Source organism: Vulpes vulpes, chromosome 16 (genome assembly GCF_048418805.1).
Source record: "Vulpes vulpes isolate BD-2025 chromosome 16, VulVul3, whole genome shotgun sequence".
Taxonomy (NCBI): domain Eukaryota; kingdom Metazoa; phylum Chordata; class Mammalia; order Carnivora; family Canidae; genus Vulpes; species Vulpes vulpes.
In genome coordinates, this window is record NC_132795.1 from 76,344,456 (window position 1) to 76,360,398 (window position 15,943).

The 15,943-nt window shown below is 34.4% G+C and overlaps 1 protein-coding gene across 4 annotated transcripts in view; it reads right to left on the reverse strand.

The window, feature by feature from the left end:
* The window catches only part of SRBD1 (S1 RNA binding domain 1), a 193,762-nt gene that overhangs the window by 136,772 nt on the left and 41,047 nt on the right, over positions 1–15,943 (reverse strand). For all 4 annotated transcript variants that reach the window (XM_025992583.2, XM_072741202.1, XM_072741203.1 and 1 more), the window contains 3 exons: positions 9,295–9,398; positions 4,189–4,296; positions 135–292 (listed from right to left, as the gene is read on the reverse strand). In XM_025992583.2, coding sequence (XP_025848368.1) covers positions 135–292; positions 4,189–4,296; positions 9,295–9,398 — 370 coding nt within the window. The remainder of the gene's footprint in view (positions 1–134; positions 293–4,188; positions 4,297–9,294; positions 9,399–15,943) is intronic.

Below are 15,943 nucleotides of genomic sequence, written 5' to 3' on the forward strand. Positions count from 1 at the left end.
GGAGCCCAATGTGGAACTCGATCTAAAGACCCTGGGATCATGCCCTAAGCCACAGGCAGATGCTCAACCACTGAGACCACCCAGGCATCCCCAATCAAACAACTTTTAATTGAAGAGCTGAAAGTTGTGCTTACTGGTAGGAGAAATTATAGCCAATTTGCAACCATGTTTGTAGCCAGGATCCACTCCCATCAAGGTGCGCCCTGGAACAGGGCTTGTTAAAAGGAGCTGACGGAGGTTCCGTCCAAACATTAGCACTGATTCCTTCTCTGCATCTGATGTTAGTTTGGCTCTTTAGAAATAAAAAAAAATAAAAGGAAAAAAGTATTTGGTTTTTCATTCATCCAAAGTTTCTTCCTAAAAAGTGACATCCCATACAGGAGTATTTATTGTAACAAAATAAAGAAAATATCATATATAAAATTATACTGAATCTATTTTTGTTAACTGCAGAAATACATGAAACCACAAACTATTCTGATGTAAATCTGAGGAGTCTGTCATACTTACATTCCTTCCCTATCTGTTCTTTATATACAAAATCTATATGTATAAATATTTATGTATGTGACAGAAACAGAATATATAAAGGCCTAGACATCACAAAGGAAGTCAAGTTAATGATTTGATTAAAAATATAAAAACAAAATTAGTGATAAATTATTGAATCCTAAGTAGTCTCTTCCCATCAATACTTAGTTTTACCCTTTTACCCATAACAAATCTCAATGTCATTCTCTCACTCTATTCAATTCCCCACGTTGAGCCCCACCTCGTCATTCTCACAGAGATGTGACATGACCAAGAATATTAGTAACCAGGCCAAGAGCCATGGCTCATGTACATAATTTCCCAGGTTTTCTCCAGAGAAGTTATTAAACATCTGATTATAAAACTTTTTCTAGGATAAAAACATGTCTATAATGGACTTAAAGGTATTAAGAAACTAAGTTTTAACACCATTCACATTCTTTCTTTCCTTTTTTAAAAATATTTATTTATTTAAGTAATCCCTACACCCAACGTGGGGCTAGAACTCATGACTTGGAGATCAAGAGTCACACAAAATTCTGACTGAGCCAGTAAGTAAGGTGCCCTTTAAAACCATTCGTCTTCTTAACAAAAGCTCTTAGCATACTATTCTCCTGAAATTCTTACAAATTTTATAAGAAGACCCATTAGAACAGGTACAGACATTCATGCCATGGCCACAGGAAAACTGACAGTACAAAAACCATTCAAAGCACACTTCATATCAGTGCTGAGGTCAAATTATCTACATATCTAAAGGCACACACAGCTAATTAATGTCTGTTTTTCTGTCCTGAGTCAGTTTCTTAAGGCTTTTCTCTCATCTTTTTTTCACTGTTGTCACCCTCCCTGCATTCAGTCAAGCAACATGAAAAATAACACAACAAATATCTCTAAATCTTCACTTTTAACTTTATAAAGTGAACATCTGTTGTCAGCCTTATATAAAGTACCATGATTGGTGTGAGATACAAAGCTGAAAAGACAGGATCCCTGCTTTGAAAATGACTGTAGAGTGGAAGAAACAAAAATAATCAGATCAGTATAAACAATGATATGTGTTATGCTAATGAGAACATATGGGAGGGAGAGCTAAACTGCAAAACTTCCTAAAAGAGATGTCTCCTCGGGTGAATCAAGAAGAATAAGTAATAGAGTTAAGCAAACAAAGGCAGGGAGAATAGAATGAAGGCATAGAGAAAATGTTGCAGGCAACGGAAGCACCATACATAAAGACTCACAATTCATTACAGAAAAAGCAAATGGGGGTGCCTGGGTGACCTAGTTTGTTAAGTGTCCGCCTTCAGTTTGGGTCATGATCCTGGGATCAAGCCCCACATTGGGTTCCCTCTGCCTCTGCCCTCCCCACCACTCATGCTCTCTCACTATATCTCTCTCAAATAAATAAATAAAACCTTAAAAAGAGAGAGAGAAAGCAAGTAATTTCATCTGCTAAAGTAAAAAAAAAAAAAAAATACGTTATGTCTATAAGGTTGTAGAGCCAAGATGAAATCAGACCCCAAAAGGCAATGCATGATTTTCTAAAGAGCTTGGATTTAATCCTAGAGACAAAGAGGAGCCACTGGAGAATTTTAAGCAGAAGAGAATGAAATAATCAGATAGAAGTTTAAGGATGGCATTGTGAAAAGTATAGTATGGCAAACAGACAGATATTATCTATGATCCTAGAATAGTAATCCAGACAAGAAATTATGATATCTTGAGCTAAAACAGTAACCACAGAGACCAAGAAGAGGCAAAATTCAAGGTATAATAAAGGATGGGAAAATAGGCAGCACTTGGTAACTGACAATGCAGGATTGATGAAAAAGGTAGGTGTGAAAAATGATACATGGATGCATCATCTTGATAGTTTTGGAAATAAGAAATCCAAAGTAGACTGCATCATATATGGTCAACTGAATCAAATGTCTACAAAATAATATAGTCTGTATGGTTGTTTTAAATACTCACACATGAACGGGGAAAAGTCTGGTTAACAATATCTCTAGAAGTGAAATTTTGTCGGGTTTTTTTCCTTTGTGTTTTACTGATTCTTCCAATTTTTCTATATTAGGACAAATTTCTTTTTAATTAGAGAATTGAAGTAATCTTCTTTAAATAAAAATCAATTGGGAGTTTTCTCCCTCAGTTGCTGTTCAAGTAATTATGAGTATTTTTATAAGAGACACATCTGCAGACAATGTCTGAAAACTGACTTACAGACTAAAATAAGACATATATTTTTTTAACCACAGGTATTTTAGAAAAAGAGAAGAAAAGTGCTCTTGCTTGCCCACTGCGACAGAAGTCAGAGAAGGATTATGGCTTAAACAATCCCACACCAACCGTTTACATTAACTCTCAATGAAATCATTCCATAGGTAGTGAAGCTACTCAAAGCCAAATGTCTGAAGAACTGTCGAAAGCACTACTGGTCATTATATGCAACATGAAAGAATAAACAAGTTAAAGAAAAAATATACAAAAGGAAATGAAATTTTGAATAAGGTAACTTTCTCTTTTTCTTTATGAACAAAACCCCTTATTTTTAAATGCTATTCCTTAGCACTTAAAAGCAAGAGCTGTTACCTCACACAGACTTGAAATGAGATAGGATTCTAATAGAAACAAAATTGTTAAGGGACAACTGAGCTATGAGGGATGAATCAAGAGAATGAATGCCTGATAAAAAAGCTGGTCAAAAAAGCTATGTGTCTTTTTAAATACTACCTTCTCAGTCCCTGTTGTCAACATTTCCAAAGTCAATGGCCAAGTCCAGTAAAAGAAAAACAGGCAAACATAATAAAGGCTGCTATCAACTTTAGTGAGATTGAAGAGATGGCTAGAGATCTACAGTTTTCAAGTAACCCTTGCTGAAATCCGTAAGTAAGAGAGAAGGAAGAAAGTCTAGAGTGCATAGGAAGGAATCTATGAGGAAATGGATGGTCTGAAGATTGACTACAAAGACAAAGGCTAGAGAAGGAGGGAAGAGGTTTTTTGCCTCCGCAACCTTCTTTCCATCTGCTCCTCTACAAAAACCTGCAATCTGTATCTCAGCTCTTTTATAGTCCTTCTTTGTAACCCTTAGTCCTTCTACTAGTCATTTACGTGGCCACTTTAATCATCTCCTCTAATATTTGCTCATCACCGCTGATAATTATTCACCTAAATAACTCTCATTTGGAATTAGAAACATATATATTAGCTTTCTCTCTTTATAGTAATAAATTCATCATATGCTCCACTGATTTCCTTATGCTGGTTTTGGTTCTCTTACCTCTAAAAACTGCTTCCAACTAAATTCTCCATCAACTTCTTAGTTTATTATCCCAAGCTAAATCTCTCATCAATAAAACCACTTGCTTGTCTTGGCTGTCAAACTGCAAAACTGGTATTGTAGGACTGGAAGGGTACATATTAACTGGTCAAGATTTGAAAAGTGCATTGTAATTAGGAGCTATGTTTTATGATCTGCACATGTGAATGCCTTTACAGTTTGAAATCTAGGCTTAACTATAATTGCTTCGTGATCCTGGCTCAGTTCTTCGGATTGGTTAAGGAATCAACAGATATTTACTTCATGTCTAAATGTGTCTATCACCATACATAATAATAATAATCAGTACATAAAATTACACATGACAGGATACGTACCTGAACTCTCTACAGAGAAGAGGATAAATAAGGCGTTTAAAAGAATCATCGAGTGAATTGTGTAAGATCTTCATTAACTCTGGCCTTGCAAAGCCACGTGGTCTCCACCTGCAAAAAAGAAAAGACTACACTAAAACCGATGTAGCAATAATAAGACCATGAAAGGGCTCCTGGAAGAGGGGAGAGGAAGTGGAGCAGAAAAGGGGGAAAAACTTTATTGAAGGCAAAGTAACCTAATCTGTAAGAAAAGACTGTGATGTCTGGAAATTATTACTATGACATCTGGAGTTCTTATTTTTAAAAACCTGGTAACCATGGTCACCTATACAACTTAAGGGAGAAAAAACCTTCCTTATTCTAGGAAGAATCTCCAGAACATTAATGGCAAAAATCTTAAGATATAAGAAAGTCACCAGAAAATGACTAATGACTGCTATGAACTAAATTATGTCCCCTAAAATTAATATGTTAAAGCCCTAACCCCTAGTGAGACGGTATTTGGGGATACGGCCTTTGGGAGGCAATTAGGTTTAGATGTGGTCATGAGGGAAGGGCCATCATGACGGGACTGGTGCCCTTTGTAGAAAAGATTATCAGAGAGCTTGCCCTCTCTCTGTCCCTCCCTCCCCCAGCCAGGTAAGGACACAGTGAGAAGGCAGCAGTCTACAAGCCAAGAGGAGGGTTCTGACCAGGAACAAATCAGCTGGTTCCTTGATCTTGGACTTTCCAGCCTCTGGAACTGGTAGAAAATAAACTTCTATTGTTTAAGCGACTGAGTCTATGGTATTTTGTTTTGGCAGCAAAGCTAAGACAAACAAGTATCCTTCTTTGTCTATCCCTTTATCTCTTCCTGGGAGTTAAAGTAGATTGAGCAAAGGAGAAACTATGTTTTAACCCTTGACTCTTGCCATTCCTTAGTAGAACTCACTCTACTCCTCAGGTTGTAGTGCTCTATCTATGCAATGCATACATGCTGATGGATATAAATGTCAGAGAACTGAATGGTAGTGGACATTGGATAAAGAACAATAAGAGAAAAACACAAGCTAAAAAGGACAAATTCAGTCCAACCCCTTCCAGGTTCCCATCCATCTACAGCATCTCTGCCCTTGCCCTTCAATGACTCTTGAGTAGAAACCATTAATAAAATATTTATTTTACAAATCATAATAAAATAAACCATGAATATACCTTAGGGACACTGTCATCTATCTTTCTTACTTATCTCAGGTAGGAAATTGACTATTCAGTGGGCAAACATTGAAGCAATTATAATGTGATACACCAAAGGTTTCATAATAACAACTAATTGAGTCCTTTCCATAGAAGGTTACTATCTGAGTAGAATAAAATTTTGTTTAATTTGAATCAAAGTGCTTTCAGGACATATATCCTTCCACTCAAGTCGCTGTTACTCCCTAATGTCACCTTTACCTGAGGACATGAGGGTTAGGGAGGAGTAGGAGACAAATTAGACATACATTATTAATATTAATACTATCGCTGTTATTATTATTAATTTGGAGAGCCCAATGTCAAGAAAAGATGTCCCAGAAGAAATATCTGAGATAGGGTTGTTTGTTTAGTTTTTTTTGAGATAGGTTTTAAAAAATGAATTGTGCTTTACCTAACAAGACCCAGAAAAAAAAAAAAAAGCATACTGGAAAGAAACCATAGCACATAGCATAGAAGCATGAAAGAACATGATGAGTCCTTTCAAGTAGATTAGTACTGCTAAAGCATAACTGTCAAAATCAGTAGGAGGTAGATGGGGTTAGAAAATATGGAAGTGGACAAATCACTAAAGGTCTTATATACCATGCAATTGAGGTTGGCAAGTTAGGAGAGAACACAATCCTGGGTCATGGACAATATGCTAGGAAGATAGTCCATAGAGACAGGAAGGCCCTAATGGAGTGATTTTTTAAATGTATGTATCTGTTATCTGCTGCGGGTCATTCCTTTTAAGACCAAACCAAAGTTTCCCCATTGCTAGTAGGAAAAAACACAGAAATCCTTAACATTGCCTACTCAATCCCTTTGGAGGCCTCAATAGTCTTCCTTAAACCTTACCTCTTACCCCCACATCTACTGTGAGTTCCTTCCAAACAATTCCCTACACTGCAGCCAGAGTGATCTTAAAATGCAAACTGATTGTGACAATCCTCTGTTTAAACTCGTTATTGGTTTTTCATTACCCTTAAGATAAAGAATAAAATCCGTATTCTGTCTAGAAAGCTATGGATGATCGAGTTCACACCTACAAGTCAATCCTGTTTCTTGTCACTACCAGTTCCTTTCCTTCTGTCTCTGACCTATGTATGCACACACCACAGACTACCTTAGGGTTCTCTGTTACAAACTTTTTTTTTTTTTAAGATTTTATTTATTTATTCATGAGAGACAGAGAGAGAGAGAGAGAGAGAGAGAGAGAGAGAGAGGCAGAGACACAGGCAGAGGGAGAAGCAGGCTTCATGCGGGAAGCCTGATGTGTGACTCGATCCCGGGACTCCAAGATGATGCCCTGGGCCAAAGGCAGGCGCAAAATCACTGAGCCACCTAGGGATTCCCCACTGTTACAAACTTTTATGAAACATTGCACTCTTTCTTTTTTTTTAAACATTCATTTAGTTATTTATTTTAAAGATTTATTTATTTATTTATTCATGAGAGATAGAGAGAGAGGCAGAGACACAGACAGGGAGAAACAGGCTCCAGGCAGGGAGCCTGACATGAGACTCGATCCAGGGTCTCCAGGATCACGCCCTGGGTGGAAGGCAGCGCTAAACCACTGAGCCATCCGGGCTGCCCTGCACTCCTTTATAACCTCAGCATACTCTTAACCATTTACTCAAGGTCTTCTCCACTAAACTACATTGTCATCAAGGAAAAACAGCATACTTGTCTGGTTTACAGGAAGATACCCAGCGTCTAGCAAATAACCTGAATGGGTGAACATATGAGAGAGGTGGAAGGTGGAAGAAGTAGGGACAGACAAAAAAGAAGAGGAAAAGGAAGAAAAGATTTGAGGAAGTATCTTCATTCAAATGTATTTTAAAAATGAAAACAATTCCAAGAATGGTTCTTTGTTTCCCAAAGTATTTTAGTTGGCTCTTGTTTCAGTTCTTTAGTTCCCATACAAATGTTTCTTCAATTATCTATATAAAGAGAAACTTCTAGAACATAACTGAAACTTATATTACTATACTATAGTAACATAAAGGATTATAGTAAAGGTCAAATAATATTACCATTTATTTAATTGGAGGAGAACTGAATAAAATAAAATATGGAGGAGCCAACAAAAACCATTTAAATCTCTGTAATGAAACCATTCCTTTATATTTACTTAGTATGAAGATAACAGTTTAAAAGCATAACTAAAACTTCCTTAATTATTGAGGACAGACAGACTCTGAGCATTATGAACGTTCATAAGAAAATAAGATAGAAGTTGTCTCCAGTTTACTGTGATCTGTTTATAAAAGACATTTCTAAAAAGGAGTTCTGCACAATAATCCCACTACTTTGTATTAACAGATACCACTGAAGGCTACACAATTACATGGAATATCATTTAATTCTCTTAAATCTGCGAAAAAGGTATTACTCATCATTTTGACAATAATGAATCTGAGAAAGAAATTATGTGCTCAGTCATAAGGGAAAGAAGTAATATAACTGGAATTCAAACTCAGATATTACTGTTTCTAGGATTTTGTTCTTTCTATGAATATCTCTTAGAATTTTATATTTTAAATTAAAATTATCTAATTTCTTAATACAATCATTTAATTCTATGATTTATTTTAGGCATTTGTTTCCTTTTTATTTTTAACGAAATTTATTTGTTTACAAAAGAAATAAGCATTCATTAAAAAGGAAAAAGAACTCTAGAGAAGAATACACAACAGAAAATTAAAATCTCACATCAGAGGTATGAAATAGATCATCTGCATTTTTTCAAAAAATTTTTACACATACATAGACCAACTTTTTGCCATTAAAGAGACTATACTATAAATACTAAATATAAACTGTTTTTTTAACCTAATGGAATATGTTTATATCTCAAAGTTAGCTCTATCTCAACTTCTTCAAGATGGCTGCACAGAATTCTACTGAATGGATATAATATAACTGACTTATACAATTTACCTACTGATTAACATTGAAATAGTTGCTCCACTTGGTTAGCATTATGTGGTCATTAAGCAAGCTGATCCTTCATGGAATTGGTTTTTGGCAAATGAATTTCCAATGAATTGATGAAAGAACTATATTGGATGAGACAGCTAACTTCCAAAATATAGAGCACTTATTTCTCTCAAAGAAAAATCCATCCAACTCTTCAAATAGCTTTCCCAGCAATCTCCCTAACTTAAGGTTACAGAGAACTAGCTTATGAGAAGCATACCACAAATCTACACATCCTAACTGCTAGGCAAGCTTCTTTACCTTTGCATCAGTTTTCTCATTGGTCAAATGGCAGCTACAAATCTGCCCTACCAACTGAAATGTTTTACATAACTGAAAAGTTAAAAATGAAAGTTAGAAATTCTATACAAATATGTGGTGCTATTTTAAAAGTTCCCTTAACAAAGGAAAAAAAGATAATAAAAGGTTACATAAGTTTAGACAATTCTCTGAAATATCCAATAAACTTAATGTTTGTTTCAATCATCCTTAATATGCAAAATATTTTAAGTAAATTGCATATGTTATGTTTAGAGACTTACATTGTAATATCTGATTAGCTATATTTTTATTTCATTTATCCTTAATGGTCAAAACATTTAGATATGCCATTATACATTGTTTTTATTATTTTAATTTTTTATAAAACATTCTGTATAAGATTTGGATACAAAAAAGTATTAAAAATCCCTCTCCCTAGAGATAACCACTATTAATAATTTATTTTAATATTTAATATATTCTATTTAAACATACACAACATTTATACTTTATTTTTAATGTAAAAAGGACACATATACATTGTTTGTCAATGTTTGCTTTTTGTTTAACAGAATGGACATTTTCCCATATCAGTATGGTATTTTAGAAATGGAAGAAAGGAAATTCTGCAAAAATCTATAAACAGACCTGTTTTGGATGCACCACCTGCAGAATTCATTCTTCACTCCATCAGAAATGTTCACTTTGACAGTCAGTATCTTCAAATTTTCTCCACGGTTAATTGCCAGAATCTGAATGCGAACATATATGGCAAAGACTGAGGGTCCACTAAATAGGTAAATGGTCAATTTAACCAGTCAACATTTGTGAAATAGAGAGGTTATATATAGCTCTCAATTTATTGCTATATAAAGCTGTATCACGTTATTAATTCATTTACAAAAAACATGCATTTAAAAATAATCATTTTTTAGACTTAAAAAAATTTTAATAAAATATAGGTATAAAGCCTATGACATTCACAGAAAGAGACTTTGGTGATCTAAAAATCTCATGTCAGATTTGATTAACCAAAGATTTTTGATCATCTGGAGCTAAGAAATTTTCTTTTTATATTTCTGAAAATATATTGCTAAGATATACAAATGTGCAAATTCCCAAGTTGAATAATAACTACTAACTGTTATCATTTATTGGGCATTTGCTAATGGTGAGGTCTATCTCAGCCCTTTAGATACTTATCTCATTTAATTTTCAAAGCTACCAGTGCGTTATGTATTATTTTCACTTTATATAATCATTTTTTAAAACTAACTTATCCCAAATAACAAAGATAAGAAGTGAAGGAAATATTTAAAATCAGATCAAGCAAATGTCTTAAAATACCTTAAAAACACTCCTTTAAAGAAAAGCAAACAAACCTAAAGCAGGTAGAATAACAGAAATAATAGAGGGTAAATTGAGAATAGAAAAAAAAAAAAAAAAGAAAAGAATGCAAGCAAAACCAAAAACTGTTTCTTTGAAAATATCACAAAATTGAGAAGCCTTTCACTAAACCAAGAAAAAAGGAGGAAGCATTCCAATTACCAAAATAAAAAATAAGAGGGGCCATTACTATGGAAGTTATAGAAATAAAAAGGACCATAAGAGAATACTATGAACAACTATTATGTCAAATTACATCCCTTAAATAAAATGGAAAAATTCTTAAAAAGACAGACTGCCAAAACAATAAAATAGAAACAGAAAATATGAAAAGATCTATAATAAGTAAAGAAGACTGAATTGGTAATTTAAAATTTTCCCACAAGAAAATGTCCAGATGGCTTTACTGTGTAATTCTACCAACCATTTAAAGAAGAATTAACACCAATTCTTCACAAACTTTTCAGAAATATAACACAGAAGAAAAAGCTTCCAAAACTCTATTTGCTCAGAGACCAAAACCAGATAAGAACATTGCAAGAAAAAAAAAAAAAGACCATTATCTCTTAAGAATATAGATATAAAAATCCTCAATAAAAAAGTAAACCAAATCCATAAATATATAAAAAGGATTACATACCAGGATCAAGAGGGATTTATTCCAGGAACGCAAGGTCGGTTTAACATCCAAGAATGAATTAACATGATAATCATACCAATAAAATAAAAAACAAAAATCATACAATCTTCTTACACAATAGATGCAGAAAGAATATTTGACAAAATTCCAGCTTTGTCCATGACAAAAACACTCAAAACACTAGGAACAGAAGACAACTTCTTCAATGTGACAAAGGTCACATATAAAAACCCCACAGATACTATTATATTTAATGGTGAAAGACTGGATACTTTCTAGTTAAAATTACAAGGGTCTCCTCTTGTCACTTCTATTCAACTTTGCATTGGATATTTCAGCCAATGAGATAAGAGAAAGAAACAGAAGATATTAGATGAAACAGAAGACATTAGATTGAAAGGAAAGAAAACTATCTCTATTTGCTTATAGCGTGATCTTGTATATGAAGAACTCTATAAGGAATTTGTAATAAACTTATTAGAACTAATACAGAGTTCAGCAGGATTTCTGGATAATCAATTTCTACACATTAGCAATAAGTAATCTGAAAATAATTTTTTTAAAACATTCTTTACCATAGCACCAAAAGGAATAAATTTAACAAAGGAAGCACAAAATGCATACTCTGAAAACTACAAAACATTGTTAAAAGAAAGTGGAAAAAGTGGAAAAATATCCCACGTTCCAGAAGGTTTAATATTGCTAAAATGGCAATTCTGCCTCAACTGATTTACAGATTCAATGCCCTCCTATCAAATCCCAGCTAGTTTCTTTGCAGAAATTGACAAACTAATTCTAAGATTCATATAGGAACCCAGAGCCAATCATGAAAAAGAAGAAAAAAAGTTGAAGGACTCCCACCTTCTGATTTCAAAACTTATAAAGCTACTGTAATCACAATTGTGTGGTACTGGCATAAGGACAGAATAAAATTAAGAGTTCAGAAATAATCCATACACCTACAATCAACTGATTCTCAATAAGGATGCCAAGACAATTCATTAGGAAAAATAAGGTCTTTTCAACAAGAGATGCTGGGATGACTGGATAGCTATATTCAAAAGAATGAAGCTAGACTCCTTCTTACATCATCATACACAAAAATTATTCAAAGTTGGTCATAGACCTTAACATAAGAAGTAAAGCTATAAAATTCTTAGAAGAAAATATAAGAGAAAATCTTCATGACCATGAGTTAGGTAAGGTCTCAGACATAACACTACATGCACAATCAACAAAAGAAAAAATAAGTAGATTGGACTTCAATAAAATTACACATCATAGGATACCATTAAGAAAGTGAAAAGAAAACATACAGCATGGAAGAAAAGTTTTGCAAATCATTTCTCACATAAAGGAATTACATCTAGAACAGATAAATAACTCTTATAACTAACAAGGGCAAAGCCATATCACCTCCACACCCTAAGTAGGAACCAATATAATAAGGGTCCAAGAAGAATTTGTGGGATACTTGATGACTCTTCATGTTACCTACATCAAACACCTTCTCACGTTTGCATATTACCGTAAGTCAAAAAATTAACAGTTGTAAATGACGGAAAATATCACTCTAATCTTTTTCATTATTCTCTTTTAATAGTAAAATGCAGACGGAAGGAAAAATTATTTTTAAAAATGTCATACTGGGGCAGCCCCGGTGGCGCAGCGGTTTAGCGCCACCTGCAGCCCAGGGCATGATCCTGGAGTCCCGGGATGGAGTCCCACATCGGGCTCCCAGCATGGGCCTGCTTCTCCCTCCTCCTGTGCCTCTGCCTCTCTCTCTCTCTCTCTCTCTCTCTCTCTCTTTCTCTGTATCTCTATGAATAAATAAATAAATAAATCTTAAAAAAATTTTAAAAAAAAATGTCATACTGAAGACTTCCACACTTGGAGAACACTGGTAATCTTTTGATTCCAATTCTCCCCCTCATCTTCCTATAAAACCTTAATAAAGAGATTAAAACAGCATGGGACCCACATCTTTGGCATTCCTAGGGAACAGAACTAGACTGCCATCTGATTTCTCCAAAGCCACATACAAAGTAAGGCAACAGCAGAGCAACATATTTAAGAAAGTTAAGGAAGAAAAAAAAATTCTGCTAATCTAAGCTGTCCATGTAGCAATCTCAATGGAAACAAGTGAGAATGTATTAGAACTCAGACAATACTGTGCACACACACCCTCCTTGAGAAATATAGAAGATCAGGGGTCAGTTAAGTATGGTACATGGGCTAAATCCAGTAGAACATCTGTTTGCATATATAGAATTTTATTAAAACACAACCATGCTCTTTTGTTTATGTAATATCTATTACTGCTGTTGTTGTGCTGCAATGGCAATTGTATAACTGCAGCAAAAGCTTCCCGACTCAGAAAATCTAAGACATTCATTCTCTGGCCCTCTACAGAAAAGTTTGGCCAACTCTCTACTAGTCTACAGAATCAGCTTCATTTACTCAAAAGAAGACTGGAAAGTTCCGGCAAAAGGCCTAAGGGCAAGCATTTCATGTAACTGCAGCGCTAAGATTAAAACAAAGGGGGAAATCAATTTCTACTAAGAAATTACAGGTTGCAGTCATGATATCAATGTGGACTGTAAGTTAAAAACCATTAAACAAGATAAAGAAGGACAGTGTATATAATGTTAAAGCCACATTCTGGTTTCAGACTAGAGCAAGGGGAATAATAGCACACTTTAAAGATGCTCTTAGGTGTGACAGAACCAAAACAACAGAGAAGAGAAGAAAACTCCAAAAGTTCATCCCTCTACAACAGTAACAAACTGGTAAAAACTTCAGAATCAACTTTTTCAGATCTCTGGACCCTAATAAAAAGCTTACAACAATCAGAGGAACACCTAAAGAAAAAAGAAGCCACAAAATTTTGTTAAAAAAGCACTTTTAACTTACCCATTTGGCATCCTCTGCTCTGCAGATGAGCAGTGGCCAAGAAGATAACACAGCCTACATTCCTAGCACAGGCTGCTAGTAACAGAGGGAACAACATGGGCCTTATTATAAAAAAATTGTGATTGTGTGTTTTGATCTGATGAATCCCTGAAGGATAGACTCCAGAGTTTGCCTTTGTTTTGCCCCCAGAACAGAAGCCATTTCCTGTGTGGCATGTGTTTAAAAAGTACTTAAAGGCAAATGCATTAGTCACATTGTTGTGGGGTAAGGGATAACAGTAGGTGATGAGGGACTACAGGCAGGGCAACCAATACACAGACAAAAAAAAAAAAAACAAAAAAACAACCTAGAAGAAAAAAAGGCTTAAATATTAGACACTTGAGGGAAAGGGTCTTTTTAAAGTTCCTGCATAGATTAGAGAATCTCAGAGTCTGTGTGCATGCCTGGGACTAGACATATGTTCTGAAAAGACCTTAAGCTTTCACCTTTGACTAACCCATTTGCATGGGCTCCATGCAAACAGGAAGCCAAGGCTAAGGGGGAGATGTAAACAATCTTGCTATGCTAATGTTGAAGAAGTACCTCCAACACACAGTCAATCTGCAAGGACTCAGAGAATGGGTTTTTCGTTTTGGCTCTAGACATTAAGAAAATCTCTGTCAAATAACTAGCTGTCCACCAAGCTAATGTTAGAGATCTCAGTGGTCACACATGACAAAGAATCATTTCAAAAATAGTTTAGAAGGCACTAAACAAACAACAAAATCCCCAACAGCAGCAACAATAAATACTGAGGGGAAGGATCTGTTTTTCAGTGTTGCCAATTTATAATATTCAAAATGTCAAGTTTTTAATATAAAAAAATTACAAGAGATGCAAAGAAATAAGAAAGTATACCCCATCTACAGGAAAAAAGAAACTAACAGAAACTACCCCTGAAGAAACTCAGACATCGGTCTTACCAGACCACTTTATTTTTTATTTTTTTAAAGATTTTATTTATCCATGATATATATCATGGATAAATAAAATCTTTAAAAAAATAAATATAAAAAATAAAAAATAAAATATAAATATAAAAAATAAATATATATATATATAAAAAATAAATAAATATATATATATATATATATATATATATATATATATATATATAGAGAGAGAGAGAGAGAGAGAGAGAGAGAGAGAGAGAGAGAAAGAGGCAGGGACACTGCTGAGCCACTCAGGGATCCCCTCCAGACTACTTTAAAGGAATTAACAGAGGATCCCTGAGTGGCTCAGTGGTTTGGCACCTGCCTTCAGCCCAGGGCGTGATCCTGGAGACCCAGGATGGAGTCCCACGCTGGGCTCCCTGCGTGGAGCCTGCTTCTCCCTCTGCCTGTCTCTCTCTCTCTGTGTCTCTCATGAATAAATAAATAAATAAATAAATAAATAAATAAATAAATAAATATAATCTTTAAAAAAAATAAAGGAAATAACCGAGACATAAAGGAAATCAGGAGAATGTGGTCTCAACACAGTATCAATAAAAAGTTGAGAATTAAAAAAATAAACCAAATAGAAACCTTGAGCTGAAAAAAAAAGAAAAAGAAAAAGAAATCCTGAGCTGAGAACTACAATGACTAAAATGAAAAATTTACTGAAAGTCAAGTTCAATAGTTAATTTGAACAAGCAGAAGAATCAGCAAACTTGAAGGTAGGTCAACTGAAATTTTACAGTTTGAGAAGGAAAAAAAACAGACAAAGAAACAGAAACAGAAAAAGAAATAAACAGAGGTGAATAGATCTGGGGGACATTATCAAGTATACCAACATATGTATAACAGGAGACCCAGAAGAGGAGAGAAAGATAGAAAGAATATTTGAAGAAATAATGACTCTAAATTTCTCAGTTTTAATAAAAAACAATCAACACATTCAAGAATCAGAATGAACCCCAAGAAGGATAAACTCAAGGTGACACATTATAATCCAACTGTCAAAACCTAAACCCAGAGGATCCTAGCAGAGAAGTAATTCATCATGTGTTAAGGACTCAGTAAGATTAACAGCTGTTTCTTCATCAAACCATGGATGCCAGAAGACAATGGGGTGATAAATTCAAAGTGTTGAAAGAAAAAACTGTCAACCAAGAATTCTACCCAGAAAAAGTTTTGGAGATTGGTTGCACAACAATGCAGATATACTTAACATTACTGAAATGTACATTTAAAAGTGGTTAGGATGGTAAAATTATCACTTAAATATATGTTACATGTACTTTACCACAATTAAAGATAAATTTTAAAAACAAGGAGAAATTAAGACCTTACTGATAAACAAAAACAGAGAGTTTGTCACTAGCCCTATATGAAATGT